Source organism: Corticium candelabrum, chromosome 10, assembly GCF_963422355.1.
Source record: "Corticium candelabrum chromosome 10, ooCorCand1.1, whole genome shotgun sequence".
NCBI lineage: Eukaryota > Metazoa > Porifera > Homoscleromorpha > Homosclerophorida > Plakinidae > Corticium > Corticium candelabrum.
Genome location: NC_085094.1, coordinates 7,473,198 through 7,487,769, shown reverse-complemented (window position 1 = coordinate 7,487,769; position 14,572 = coordinate 7,473,198). Strand labels below are relative to the sequence as shown.

At 40.0% G+C, this 14,572-nt stretch overlaps 2 protein-coding genes across 5 annotated transcripts in view; both read right to left on the bottom strand.

The window, feature by feature from the left end:
• The window catches only part of LOC134185527 (polypyrimidine tract-binding protein 3-like), an 11,001-nt gene extending 3,496 nt beyond the window's left edge, over nucleotides 1–7,505 (bottom strand). Inside the window, exons 1-16 of one of the 2 annotated variants that reach the window (XM_062653333.1) lie at nucleotides 7,412–7,505; nucleotides 7,288–7,336; nucleotides 6,992–7,010; nucleotides 6,880–6,918; nucleotides 6,545–6,570; nucleotides 6,272–6,492; nucleotides 5,721–5,790; nucleotides 5,280–5,469; nucleotides 4,529–4,689; nucleotides 4,413–4,464; nucleotides 3,785–3,843; nucleotides 3,626–3,726; nucleotides 3,392–3,462; nucleotides 2,251–2,295; nucleotides 986–1,099; nucleotides 656–933 (exon numbers count right to left, since the gene is read on the bottom strand). In XM_062653333.1, coding sequence (XP_062509317.1) covers nucleotides 656–933; nucleotides 986–1,099; nucleotides 2,251–2,295; nucleotides 3,392–3,462; nucleotides 3,626–3,726; nucleotides 3,785–3,843; nucleotides 4,413–4,464; nucleotides 4,529–4,689; nucleotides 5,280–5,469; nucleotides 5,721–5,790; nucleotides 6,272–6,492; nucleotides 6,545–6,570; nucleotides 6,880–6,918; nucleotides 6,992–7,010; nucleotides 7,288–7,336; nucleotides 7,412–7,419 — 1,503 coding nt within the window. In that variant the 5' untranslated portion in view covers nucleotides 7,420–7,505. The remainder of the gene's footprint in view (nucleotides 1–655; nucleotides 934–985; nucleotides 1,100–2,250; nucleotides 2,296–3,391; nucleotides 3,463–3,625; nucleotides 3,727–3,784; nucleotides 3,844–4,412; nucleotides 4,465–4,528; nucleotides 4,690–5,279; nucleotides 5,470–5,720; nucleotides 5,791–6,271; nucleotides 6,493–6,544; nucleotides 6,571–6,879; nucleotides 6,919–6,991; nucleotides 7,011–7,287; nucleotides 7,337–7,411) is intronic. The other variant, XM_062653334.1, reaches the window with a different exon arrangement.
• Nucleotides 7,506–8,064: 559 nt separating this feature from the next.
• LOC134185690 (splicing regulatory glutamine/lysine-rich protein 1-like) lies at nucleotides 8,065–14,389 on the bottom strand. 3 transcript variants are annotated; one of them, XM_062653544.1, is made up of 12 exons: nucleotides 14,207–14,389; nucleotides 14,012–14,148; nucleotides 13,314–13,345; nucleotides 13,126–13,218; nucleotides 12,976–13,064; nucleotides 12,810–12,896; nucleotides 12,112–12,242; nucleotides 10,779–10,812; nucleotides 9,462–9,566; nucleotides 9,236–9,400; nucleotides 9,153–9,179; nucleotides 8,065–8,537 (listed from the first exon to the last, which is right to left on the bottom strand). In XM_062653544.1, exons 1-12 carry the CDS (start codon nucleotides 14,323–14,325, stop codon nucleotides 8,168–8,170), a joined length of 1,389 nt encoding a protein of 462 aa, XP_062509528.1. In that variant the 5' UTR covers nucleotides 14,326–14,389; the 3' UTR covers nucleotides 8,065–8,167. The 3 variants fall into 3 exon arrangements, with proteins under 3 accessions (XP_062509528.1, XP_062509529.1, XP_062509530.1); XM_062653545.1 differs by lacking the exon at nucleotides 9,153–9,179; XM_062653546.1 differs by lacking the exon at nucleotides 12,810–12,896.
• Nucleotides 14,390–14,572: the final 183 nt, after the last annotated feature.

Sequence of the window (14,572 nt, the reverse complement as noted above, 5' to 3'; positions counted from 1 at the left end):
ATTTCAGTAAGTAAATAACTTCTTGATATCCAGGAATGTGCATATACAAGTGGACGAGAGTTTGTGATAAGCAAAGTTTGCTACAAAAGAATTTTAATTTGTTAATAAATTCAAGTAAAATAGTTATATTTATAATTATTTGATATCAACTACAAATGTTTTAGTGAATTTTTTAATTATTTTCAATTATTTGATATCAATTACAAATATTTTAGTGTCAAACTTTTAATTATTTATAAATATTTGATATCAATTACAAATATTTTAGTGTCAAAATTTTAATTATTTTTAATTAATATTTACAATAAATCAAATTATTTATATTAATTTAAAATGTTAATTCAAATTATTCAAATACAAAATAAAATGTAAACGATCACATGATATGACGTAAAATTAATTCGACGATTCAATCTCAAAGACAGAACGCAATTCAATTTACTAGTAGAATTCAATACCAACCACTCACCACCTACATATAGATATTAGTATATGGCAAATATCAATGTTGATCTAACAGTTGATATCAACCATTCATGCATTGACAGACACACAACACATGCAGTAATTGAAAACATCAACATCCAGTTAATACTTGATATCAACTATTCACACACTGATACACACACACACACAATCTACACAGAACACGTACTCTTTCTTCGAGATTCGAAACGATGATCACACATCCTGCCTGCGTCATCCCGAATCCGCCGACTGCCGTCATCCCGAGAGAGTTGACACCCGGCATTCCCATCGGGCCTACGCCGTGCATTCCCAACCCGAGGGGGTTGACACCCGGCAACGCAAGAGGGTTGACACCCGGTAGAACAAGAGGACTGATGCCTGCCACGCCGAGGGGGTTGACGGCCGACATGCCGAGAGGATTGATGCCCGACATGACGAAAGGATTCGTGTTAGTACCGGCATTCACTATAATGGATATTGTGTCACACGTTGTTGTGTGAGATTGCGATTGTCTTACGCAGTGCGGTCGAATATTGGGGCATTACGGCGGAGCCCGGTAGCGTGCTCATGTTGTTCATCAGTGCGGGAATGGCACCCGGTTGTTGTAGCTGCTGTTGCTGCTGATAGACGGCTGAAACACACACACACATGCACACGCATGTACACACACGATTTCATATATTTGTCAATATTGACTTGATAGTATACAGTTCACTCCACGTAATCGGATCACATTGGTAGGTGATTAAATAACTAATATATGTTCTAAGATAAATGATTAAATAACTAATATATGTTCTACTAAAGTAAGTGATTAAATAACTAATATATGTTCTACTAAAGTAAGTGATTAAATAACTAATATATGTTCTACTAAAGTATGTGATTAAATAACTAATATATGTTCTACTAAAGTAAGTGATTAAATAACTAATATATTGTTCAATATTCAGAGGTTCCACTTTTAGAGTCGTAAGTGTTAGTGAGGAGTTACTGAAATTATTGGGCAAAATTCCAGTGTTACAATTGCTGAATGAAACCTAGTTAGCACATGCTAGTTTTTGTATGACCACACACACTTAACGTGTGCTAGGCCATACTGTACCACTTTACTTTGCTTCTGATCAAAGCATGTTGTTAATATCAACTACATCAAGGTGCATGACTGACATGCCTCCTAACGTTTCTGACAAGAGTCTCTAATAGCCGAGTGAGACAGCATCTGTCTGACATCATTTTGTCATAAACGTATGTAATAACATCATACCCCTTGCTCTACCCACCCGGAAGATCCGGCCACATGTGTTATCATGCAGTCTAGAAAGGTAGCAATCTAAGCGAACACACAAACTTGGTTGCCTACAAATGTACTTAAGAATCACTCTCGATTAATAATATAAATATTATTTAATATTGATATTAATGATATACTATTAATATTAACAATATTAACTCTAAATATTTAAAATCAATAATCCACTGTGTGAAATCTACAAAGCAGAAAGTAAAATAGTAGAAAACCTTGACATCATGTACATTTTACTGCCACCCCCCATTGTTTGTCAACGACTAAATTTCCACTCATTTTTGCAGCCAAGCCACGTCTGCTGATAAACCCATTATTATCAACAATTTTAACCCATTTTTACCAGAAAGTAAATTTTTGCTTAATTTGGGTGACACGCCCACGCACCAAATTTTTCACGTACAATTTGATTTTTAATTGTTGTGTTGACTAGAAAGTGTGATTATGTGGAGTGGATTGTATGTCAGTGCACTGACCAGATGACATACATGCAGCTCGTTCTTTCATCTCCTTTGACTTCGCTTCAAATATATAATAGATAGATACCCGTGTGAGTCATTAGAATGGTGTATAAACAGAACAACAAATAACTCAAGTAAACAAACAAACATAAAAGTAAACAAACAAAAGTAAACCAGCAAAAGTAAATAAACTAAAGTTAACAACATAAATGTAAACAAACAAAATGTAAACAAACAAACATGTAAATAACAAAAAGTAAATAAACTGAAGTTAACAAACAAAAATGTAAATGAACAAAGAAACAAGAATTAAACAAACAAACAGAAAGTACACAAATAAAAATGTAAACAAATAAAAATGTAAACAAATAAAAATGTAAACAAATAAAAATGTAAACAAATAAAAATGTAAACAAATAAAAATGTAAACAAATAAAAATGTAAACAAATAAAAATGTAAACAAATAAAAATGTAAACAAATACAGATGTAAACAAATACAGATGTAAACAAATAAAGATGTAAACAAATAAAGATGTAAACAAATAAAGATGTAAACAAATAAAGATGTAAACAAATAAAGACGTAAACAAATAAAGACGTAAACAAATAAAGACGTAAACAAATAAAGACGTAAACAAATAAAGACGTAAACAAATAAAGACGTAAACAAATAAAGACGTAAACAAATAAAGACGTAAACAAATAAAGATGTAAACAAATAAAGATGTAAACAAATAAAGATGTAAACAAATAAAGATGTAAATAAATAAAGATGTAAACAAATAAAGATGTAAACAAATAAAAATGTAAACAAATAAAAATGTAAACAAATAAAAATGTAAACAAATACAAATATAAACAAATAAAAATGTAAACAAATAAAAATGTAAACAAAAACTGTACACAAATAAAAATGTAAACAAATAAAGATGTAAACACACAAAAATGTAAACAAACAAATGTAAACAAAAACTACCCAAAACAAAATGACAAACGACCAAAAAATGTATGTGGAGAGATCAATATAATGAATAAATCAACAAATAAATGGACAAATAAACAACAAAAGTAAACAAATGACAAAGTAAACAAACAAACAAATAAGTAAACAATCAAACAAATAAGTAAACAAACAAATAAGACACGTGTCTTACACAGCTGTAAAGTGGCAGCAGCTACCGGATCGTGAGACAAATAGTTTTCTGGCGTTTCCTTGGTGAAGTCCCTACAGAATGACACAGCAGATCAATGTAACAGCACACACACACACACACACACACACACACACACGCACGCACGCACGCACGCACGCACACATGCACGCACACACACACACACACACACACACACACACACACACCGTCTGTCCACAAACTCGACTAACCAACCTTGCTCTGTCGCTGTCTTGTCGCACTTCCAATTTTGTAAGATTAGAATAATCAATCTTGAGCATACAACATCCATTCCAAACATTCTGACCATTAAGTGCCTATATTGTAGGAGTGATTACAGCCTACACGTTGACGTACAACAAGTAGATGACGCACCACCAATGCTGCACTGGCTGTGTCGGCATCTGGATACTGAATGAGAGCATGGAATTGACCTGTAATAGCATCATGTGTGAAATAGATGTATTGACAGACAAACAAACAGACAAACAAATAGACAAACAAACAGACAAACAAATAGACAAACAAACAGACAAACAAATAGACAGACAGACAGACAGACAAACAAATACACAGACAGGCAGACAGACAGGCAGACAGACAGGCAGACAGACAGACAAACAAATAGACAGACACACAAACAGACAAGCAAACAGACAAACAAACAGACAAACAAATAGACAGACACACAAACAGACAAACAAACAGACAAACAAATAGACAGACACACAAACAAACAGACAAACAAACATACAGAGAAACAGACAGACAAATAAACAAACAAACAGACAAACAGACACACAAACCAACAGACAAATAGACAGACAGATAGACAGACAGACAGACAAATAGACGGACAATCCAACAAACAGACAAACAGACAAACAAACAAACAGACAGGCAGACAGATAGACAGACAGACCAACAAACAAACAAACAGACAGGCAGGCAGGCAGGCGGGCAGGCAGACAAATAGACAGACAAATAGACAGACTCATCTCACCATTCTTGTAGAACGTTACAATTTTCATCACTCGACCAAACTTTGAAAAAATCTACAAACACAAACCACAAATACATCAACAGACGCCAACGTCACACGCACACACACTAACACACCAAGTACAGAACGTCGATTGTAATCGGATAAAGCATGTTCTCAACTATCACCCTCAACACAGAGTTCATCACGCCATCGTCATTCGTCACATCAACAGAAGGCACAGCCTCTTGAGCTCCAGCCATTATATTCTGCAACAAACCTACGCCTGGAATGGCACCTGAACAACAAAATCATATCAAGTGAACATAGTTTTGATTAAATAAGCAATTAGTGCACAGAACAAGATTAAAGGTATGCATCTCACAATACACGACTTGAATTGGATGGATGCATCTCACAATACACTAGACTATTGTATTGGAGGGATGCATCTCACAATACTCCAGACTATTGTATTGGAGGGATGCATCTCACAATACTCCAGACTATTGTATTGGAGGGATGCATCTCACAATACACAAGACTATTGTATTGGAGGGATGCATCTTACAATACACAAGACTATTGTATTGGAGGGATGCATCTCACAATACATTAGACTATTGTATTGAAGGGATGCATCTCACAATACACTAGACTAATGTATTGGAGGGATGCATCTCACAATACACTAGACTAATGTATTGGAGGGATGCATCTCACAATACACTAGACTATTGTATTGAAGGGATGCATCTCACAATACACTAGATTAATGTATTGGAGGGATGCATCTCACAATACACTAGACTATTGTATTGGAGGGATGCATCTCACAATACACTAGACTATTGTATTGGAGGGATGCATCTCACACATTTAACTGACCCATTACAGATGGTGGTGCACCAGTTGATGCTGCTGCTGCTTGTTGTATAGGGTTTACATATGGTGCACCAAACACTGACATTCCAAGAGGGAAGTTGCCCATCGTTGCAACAGCCGGTTGCATCGGCGGAGTGGCTGCAGCCTGAGACGTACCAGCAGCTCCGATCATCGCTTGAGCGAGACTAATGGCCTGGAATAATGAGTGACGTATAACAGAATATCAACACACACACACACACACACACACACACACACACACACACACACACACACACACACACACACACACACACACACACACAGAGAGAGAGACACACAGACACACACACACACACACACACACACACACACACACACACACACACACACACACACAGACAAACATACACACACACACACACACACACACACACACACACACAATGAAACAACATGTCGCACTTTTGATGACTGATGATCGTCCATTGTAAGTTTCTTGTGATTTGAAAACTGGATGTATGCGGAGCGACCTCTAAGAATAACAAAAAAAGAACGATGAGATACGGGTGAGCAAGCATGATGTCGTACTGTGCTGTGGTGTCGGTCCCTCAAGTGTTTGTCAGCCAATGTGCTTGATTGCTTGCTAGCCATTTCAACTATTTGTCTGTCCATTCAGTTACATGTTGTCTGTCTGTTACGTGTGTGTCTTGTCTCTCCACATCTGTCTGACTGTCTGTCTATCCATCTGTCTGTCTGTCCATCCGTCTGTCTGTCTGTCTGTTTGTCCATCTGTCTGTCTATCTGTCCATCTGTCTGTCTATCTGCCTGTCTGTCTGTCCATCTGTCTGTCTATCTGTCTGTCCATCCGTCTGTCTATCTGTCCATCCATCCATCTGTCTATCTGTCCATCTGTCTGTCCATCTACCTGTCTGTCTGTCTGTCTCTAAATTGTCCTGCATGCACATCACCTCCACAACAACCTACTACTCACCCCCACACCACATTCTCTTTACCTTACAGTAGCTGGTGATGATGCATAATGATTAACCAGACGAGTCGCCTGCATCTCATCCGCCATCTCAAGAAACGCCTGATGTTTCTTAGCTCCACGCATCACCATGACATTCACGGGCGTTCCAAATGGCATTCCAAGCATCACGATTTCTACCTCCGTTGTATCCTCAGGGATGTTACGAATGTGAAGAACAGAAGACGGTTGTTCATTGGGTTTGGCCTGGGACAAAACGTTTTGGATTATGAAATGTTGTTGATGAGATATTGCCTACCTTCTTGGCATCACTTGACTCTAGATCTACAAGTATGACAAAGGTTGTTACATACGTGGCATACAAATGGACAAACAAATATACATACATATAAACAGATTGATGAACAGTGAAAACAATAAAATCAACACACTGACAGGCAGACAAACTGCCAGATGGACAACCACACAGACAACCATACAGACAGACAGACAACCAGACAGACACATTGACATACATGCATACAGACAAACAGACAGACAGACACATAAACAAACTGACAAAGTTGTATTAATTAATTGCAACACAATCTCATGTTTCCTAATCTCCCAACAACAAACTACATGTACACTCACATTCACCTCCCGATGGCCCACCACCAGCACTGCTCTGGGCTGCAACGACAACACAACATATTAGCTCTCACGCACACACACATCACACACAAACAAGCAGTCTCCATCTCACCCATACTGTCCGACATTCGCTAGACAAACACACAACACAAAATTCAAATAATTGATATCAATAACAATTAAACTTATTTTATTATTATTTAAATATATAATTAAATTTAAATTAATAAAATTTTAAAAATTATTTAATTTACTTAGCCACATATTAATCAAGCAAATTTTATAAATAATCGGGTAAATGTCGCCTATTGACCGCGCATGCGCACACTCACAACCCTCCAGCGTGGGTTTGTTTCGCCCCAAAACACTAAATACGGTACTCAGAACGCACAAAACTCTTATACTAACCTTTAGTCCTCCGTTTGGCCCCACGGACACGTAGCTGACATCGGCAGCGCTGCGTTTTCGACGATGGGAGTAGAAAAACGCGTCACTAGAACACCTAATTAAACTTTGATAATTTAACGCTTACCTGGTCATGAGAATGCTACAAGTTTCCCAACGATTTGCTGCAAAACGTGATGACTGACGGCCACGACGCTGTTGGTTTAGTCACAACGGTCCCGTATTGGGTCAAGTCCCGTGTTATTAAGACGTCCCGTATTATGACAATAATTTTGTGCTAATAACAATGACTACATATAAATTTCGTACGTAATAATAATAAAGTTACGTACTAATAAAAGAATTTGTATTAATAATGAAATTTCTGTATTATTAGAAAAACCGCGTATTAGTAAAAATATCCCGTATAACCAAATTTTGTGTTCTGTGGGTTTTGTAGGTGTGACAATAAATTGGTAGAGATGTACTACACTGTTAAATTTATTCTACGAGATACTTAATTAATTAAACAACTCAACTGAGCAAAAGCAAACGTCCGTCTCTTGTTCAGTTTTCTTAACGCACGCTAGACATGTTAATATTTCGCTAATTTAACGCGCGTTAAAAGAAGACAAACAAACCACCAAAGCTGTACAGTACAGTGAACATACACACCAGACACCCACCCACCCACCACATGTCATCACCATCTCACCTACAACCCTACCAAATCTCAGCAACAATTCTCGTGACCCCAACATCTCCAACACTGACAATTCAGACAGACAAACGAAGCACAAGCATGAGAGAAAAACATCGATTATGTCGTACGTTTGCAAGTACAAGAGCTAGACAAGCAACAGCTTGCGAAATCAGACACAGACATGACGTCTCAACGAGTCTCTCATGTCTTTTCCTTCTTCGTCTTTTTGTCGTCGTCGCTTGATTTGGGCGAGTCGCTGCTCGGGCTGCGTCGCTTCTTGCGCTTCTCTTTGCTTCTGTCTCGGCTATGTTTGTGTCGCTTTCTCTTGTCCTTGTCTTTGTCTCTTTCCCTGTCTCTGTCCTTCTCCTTTTCTCTGTCTTTTTCTTTGTCTTTCTCTCTGTCCTTGTCCTTCTCTCTGTCTCTGTCCTTGTCCTTCTCTCTGTCTCTGTCCTTGTCTTTTTCTCTGTCTCTGTCCTTGTCCTTCTCTCTGTCTCTCTCCTTGTCCTTCTCTTTATCTCTGTCCTTGTCCTTGTCTTTGGAACGATCAGGACTGCGGCTACCTTTACGTTTCCTGAGATAACATGTCGTGTTAGATCCGGTAAGTAAATGTGTTATATGTTTACAGTGTAATTTGATGTCCGCATAGGACGAAGTTGAGTGGGTGAGTGGTGATAAGTAGTAGTAGGCAACGTTGGTATACACAAAGTAATGTGCCGTCTCTGCATGCTCGTGTCTGTCAATCTCTCAGTCAGTCAGTCAGTCAGTCAGTCTGTCTGTCTGTCTGTCTGTCTGTCTGTTAATCTATGACTCTGTTGTTTGCAAGGACTGATTTGCTTTTACAAATTCCTAGTATACGTACAAGTAGAGTCTATATGAGAATCAAGTATCTGTTTGTCTGTCTGTATGTATGTATGTATGTACGGATGTTGTTGCCTTTCTTTCCCTTCCCCATTCCCTTCCTTCCTCCCCTTCCTCTCTCCTCTTTCTCTCCCGTGAATGTGTGTGTGCACGTGAACAGGTGTGTGTGTGTGTGTGTGTGTGTGTGTGTGTGTGTGTGTGCGCGCGTGTGTGTGTGTGTGTGTGTGTGTGTGTGTGTGTGTGTGTGTGTGTGTGTCACTGAGTGTGTAGCATACATAAGTGTACATGTGCATGAATCAACTAAACACCAACACAAGACCAAACCTACACATTTTTTCTTGCTCCTACAGCTCCACTACAGTCACGACAAATTCATTACATTTTCCCTACATAACAACACAACACACTTGCCTCGATCGACGTGGAGAGTCATTAGATGATGCTGATGAGCGTCTCTTTCGACGTCTCTCACGACTGTCATCCCTGCTTGCACTACGTGATCTCCTTCTAGGTCGACGAGGAGACTTAGAAAGAGAGCGAGAGCGTGGGCGTCGTCTGCCTCGTCTGTCATCTCTCCTGAAGGAAAGAAATGGTTAGTTGTGTGGCTGTGTAGGTAGAGATAATGGTCTGAACGTGCCTGTCGCCTGATCTTGATCGACGACGTCGTGGTGGTGATCGACTGTGTCTACCGTGATAGTAACTACCACGGCGATAGTGACCTCTTCTTGGTGGTGATGGAGACCTAATGTATGATGGGATAAGATATGGATGCAGATAGTTTACAGACAGACAGACAACTTTATTGTTAGCTTGCTGCTGATGGTTATTGTAGTTATCATTGTTCAAAATATAAGACAGAAAGACAGACAGACAGACAGGCAGATGGACGGACAAACAAATAGATGGACAGACAGACAAACAGACCGACAGATGGATAGACGAACAGATGGATAGACGGACAGATGGATAGACGGACAGATGGATAGACGGACAGATGGATAGACGGACAGATGGACGGACGGACAGATGGACGAACGAACAGATAAACAGACAGACAGACAAACAGACGCACAAACAGATGGACGGACAGATAGACAGACAGATGGACAGACAGATGGACAGACAAACAGACAGACAGACAGACAAACAGATAGACAAACAAACATATGCAAACAGATGGACAAACAGATAGACAGACAAACAGATGCACAAACAGATGGACAAACAGATAGAGAGACAAACAGACAGACAAACGGAGACAAACACACACACACACACACACACACACACACACACACACACACACACACACACACAGATAAAAACAACATGCAGATAAGCAACAGCAATAAGGCCAAGCCACATGAGACTTTCCATCAACAGCCACATCACCAAACCATTGGCAACAAGGCTACACATACAAAGTTACAGGCCATGCACAAAAATACATAATCTAAAAGTAAATAAATAAATAAATAAATAAATAAATGAATAAATAAATAACAAAATAGAAAAATAAATACTAAATAAATAAATAAATAATAAAAATAAATAATAAATAAATAAATAATAAAAATAAATAATAAAAAGCTTTATCCATGAGACTATGACTTGTTTCAGTCATTGGGAAGTTTCTGTGATCTGGCAAACGGTCTGTTGACAATGACGTTCAGTGCTTTCCTCGTGGTCATTGATATCCACTAGGCGTGCTGTCCACGAGTTTGCGGTCACCGTAATGCCTACAATCTATATCAAATTGGCTACTCATTGATTGCAGTATGGACTGCACGGAAACATGTACCCTGCTGGGCTCACCTGCTGGGTTGGTGGGCTCCCAGATGGGGGTAAAGACCCCACTTGCCCATTATGGAGGGGCATAACAACACAAAATAAATAATAAATAGATAAATAGCAAATATACTATAGAAATCAATACAACAAACACATGACTTACGACGAGTAACGTCGTCTCTTGGGCCTTGCTTCAGCTACACACACAATTTGACAGTCAAGCATCGTTTCCATATTATCATTGACATTCCAGTGTACCACAAATTGGTTGCCCGAGACAACCAAAAGTATGTCCGGGCAACTGAAGTGGCAAACTATAGTTGCCCAGGGACAACTAAAGGACAGCTACCCTACCTACCAGCTTGACTTTTCTGAGCAAGCATGCCCCATTAGTAAACTTACTTATAGATAAGTCTACCGTTTTGCAGACCTACTGAGAGCATTTAGGTGTCACAGATGACAGATTAGATATCTGTGTCTTTCCTAATTAATTAAGTGCCAGATTGGGCGTGACCTGTAGTGTCAACGAGGTGCTACTTTGTGTCATTTATGCTGGTGTGTACTTTCTTTATAACATAGAAGTACAACCAAAACTGAAAATTACAAACAAGCATCCTATCTCTATCTGGGTTACTCTGTCCTAAAATTATGATGGCAAGATTTCAGCTGCTGTTGCAGAGTCCTTGTGGTTGATAGTATTGCTGTTTATCTTTATCCTGCTGCACATCATTTGCCTGTCTGTGTCAAAACTGCCAGTTTAGAGGGGCAACTCTGCTTCTCACAAGTTGTCTCTCTGTCTGCCTGTCTGTCAATACATATATTTTCAAACATTGAACTATTATACACCATCTAAGCAAAGCAACTAAATACTACCCAAGCCAATAGGGCTTGGTTCTGTCTGTCTGTCTGTCTGTCAATACATATATTTCTTATACAAGACATTATTACAGTCTACAATACGCTAGAAATCAGCAAGTTCTAAGACAAATTGGACCTAAAAGATCCCTAGGTAAGACCAAGAGTCAAACAGCTGATGATAAGCTAAGAGAGTTACTAGTAGCACCAACTGAGTCAGCATTATACTGGACTTTGCTCATCTTCTGCAGTAACAGTTACACTTTTGCATTGTATCACTGCATCACAGTAATTTTTGAACTCGTCTTGTCTGCACTCAGTTCTCTGCATGTCTGTCTGTCTGCTTGTCTGCCTTTCTGTCTGTCTGTCAATGCATTTCTATACATCAAAGTTAATACATCATGCTAATACAAGTGATAAAATGTAAAAGATTTATGTGCACTGTCTGTCTGTTTGTTTCTGTAAATACATATATTCTCATAAATCAGCTATAGCACCATAGCAATAGCGGTCATGGATTTACTGTATGGGCAACTAGAGTAATAACCGGGCAACTAAAAATTTCACGTATGGATGCCCGGGGACAACTTAGAGATGACAAATTTGTCGTACACTCCATTCAATGTCACTACTGTACTCACAAGGATCAACTTCTGAGTCAATCAGTTCTTGAGCTTGTCTCACTTTTGCCATCGCGGCTTCCACCTCACGTTGCTCTGCACTTGCTGCTTTGGGTTGAGGCTTGACGATAGCGTTGTTTGAGTGATTAACTCTAGAGACGAGATGGCAGTTATTACTTTAGTTGATGGTGAAATTATGTAGTCTGATGGAGTTGATGTTGATACACATAAGGTGTAAGTCAGGTCTTGAAGTTTGGTGAAATGTATGACGTTTAGTTGCATGTTGTAGTAGCTGGTTTTAGTCTTTTTAGGTAGATATACAAAGAGACAGATATACGGACACAATAACAAACTCATAAACAAACAGACAGACAAACCAACAGACAAACAGACGAACCAACCATCAGGTTTTTGTTGGTTTATCTGTCCATCTGTATGTTTGTCTGTCCACCCATCTGTCTGTCTGTCTGTCTGTCCATCCGTCTGTCTTTCTGTCTGTCTGTTTGTGTCTGTCTGTCTGTCTGTCCATCCATCTGTGTCTGTCTGCCCGTCTCTCTGTCTGTCTGTCCATCCATCCATCTGTCTGTCTGTGTCTGTCTGTGTTTGTCAGTGTCTGTGTCTGTCTGTCTGTCTGTCTGTCTGTCTGTCCATCCATCCGTCTGTCTGTCTGTCTGTCCACATTGCAACCAACCAAACCACCACAAAAGATAACACTCTACTTGATCGGCCGATCTCCAAACACAACACCAGTCAGCTGCATAGCTTGGTTTACAGCCTCTATATCCTCAAACTCAACAAACGCATATCTAGCACACACACACACACACAACACACGACAACACAAACATGTCGAACAACAACAGACAAGCTGTGCAGCTAATCCACCTCGTTGGCTGTGTCTCATCTCCTGACATTCGTACGAACTTCACCTCACCACACGCTTGGAAGAATTCTCCCACCTGCTCAGGCGAGATCTGACACGCCCACACACACATTAGACATCAACATCAATAGTGAGACGTTATGTCATCGTACCGATGAGTTGAGATTACCGACATACACAGTGCGTCGTATTTCATCGACCTTTGTTGGATCCACGTTTCCGGTGATACCGGAGTGTCCTGGATTCTATGGAGACGAAATGTGACTTGTGATATGGTTGATATTAATGGGGTATGGTGAGAGTGTGTGATGAGATTGGGTGTATTACAATTCTTACAAACCTGCATGGCAAGCTCCTCAGATGGGATGGTCACTAGACAAACAAATACGCTATTGTATGGTTTAGTTAATTAAAATAACATATATAGACAGAACGTACGAAGTCATACCCATGCATGCACACACACACACACACACACACACACACACACACACACACACACACACACACACACAATGGCAAATGGATAAGGAGCTGCTGTTCGTTACGGTTACGCCCCCAGCCAGATGGCTGGGTTCCTGTTCACTACGGAGCTATGGGCCGTGCTAAGCAATCTCCTGGAGCCTGACCAGGTACTCATAGGAGCCCCAACCGCGACGCCAACTGTGGTGTGGGCACACAAAGTCCCACCAGGACCCCAGTGGCTGATGGACTTTGTCGCAGTCAGAGGCCTTTGCTACCCAGTCAATGACCAGGTTCTCATTTATACTCCTGAGTTGAGAGAGGCAATTGTGTGTGAGTTTCTTGCCCAAGGAAATTATGCCATAGCTCGCCATCACTGTGACTTGAACCTACAAGCCTGCAAGGTCCCGGATGTACACTCTCCATAAGATGACTCTCTAACCAACTGAGCCATACAAGACACACATGCACGCACGCACGCACTCACGCACGCACGCGCGCGCACACACACACACACACACACACACACACACACACACACACACACACACACACACACACACATTTAAATCCCACCTGCAGCAATTGGCGCCACAATAAGCGCTCGATCAATGAAAACCGTATTGGTGAGATGATGAGCAAGAGAGCAGGACTCCGGGTCGCGATACTGAACGAAACAGACTCTCGACGAGATTGGAGCAATGCTAGTATCCCTAAAACACACCAAAAGCGTCTCAAACGCACGTACGCGTAACGATTTGAGCGTCTGACGGGTCAGGGTAGAGCTTGATGTCCTGAACTCTGCCCAGGAAGCTGAACAGTTCGCGCATTTGAGCTTTGGTCGCCGAAGGCGTAATGTTTGAGACCTGAATCACTCGACCAACCGGCATTTGGATCGAGTCCCAGACGACAAAGAGAAAGTAAAAAAGCTGAACTAAACCATGAAAGGTCCCGTATACTTTAAGCGCTAATAGGTCCCGTATACACCCTAAAGTTCCCGTATAAATAATAAGCTGTCGTATTTACGAAATACTAAAAAGCTCCAAACTTTTTTAATTAAAAGCTTGTTTTAATTTAAATTGTTTTCATTGTTCAGTGCTCTTTTTACAAGCAGATATCGTTAGTCTCACACAGACA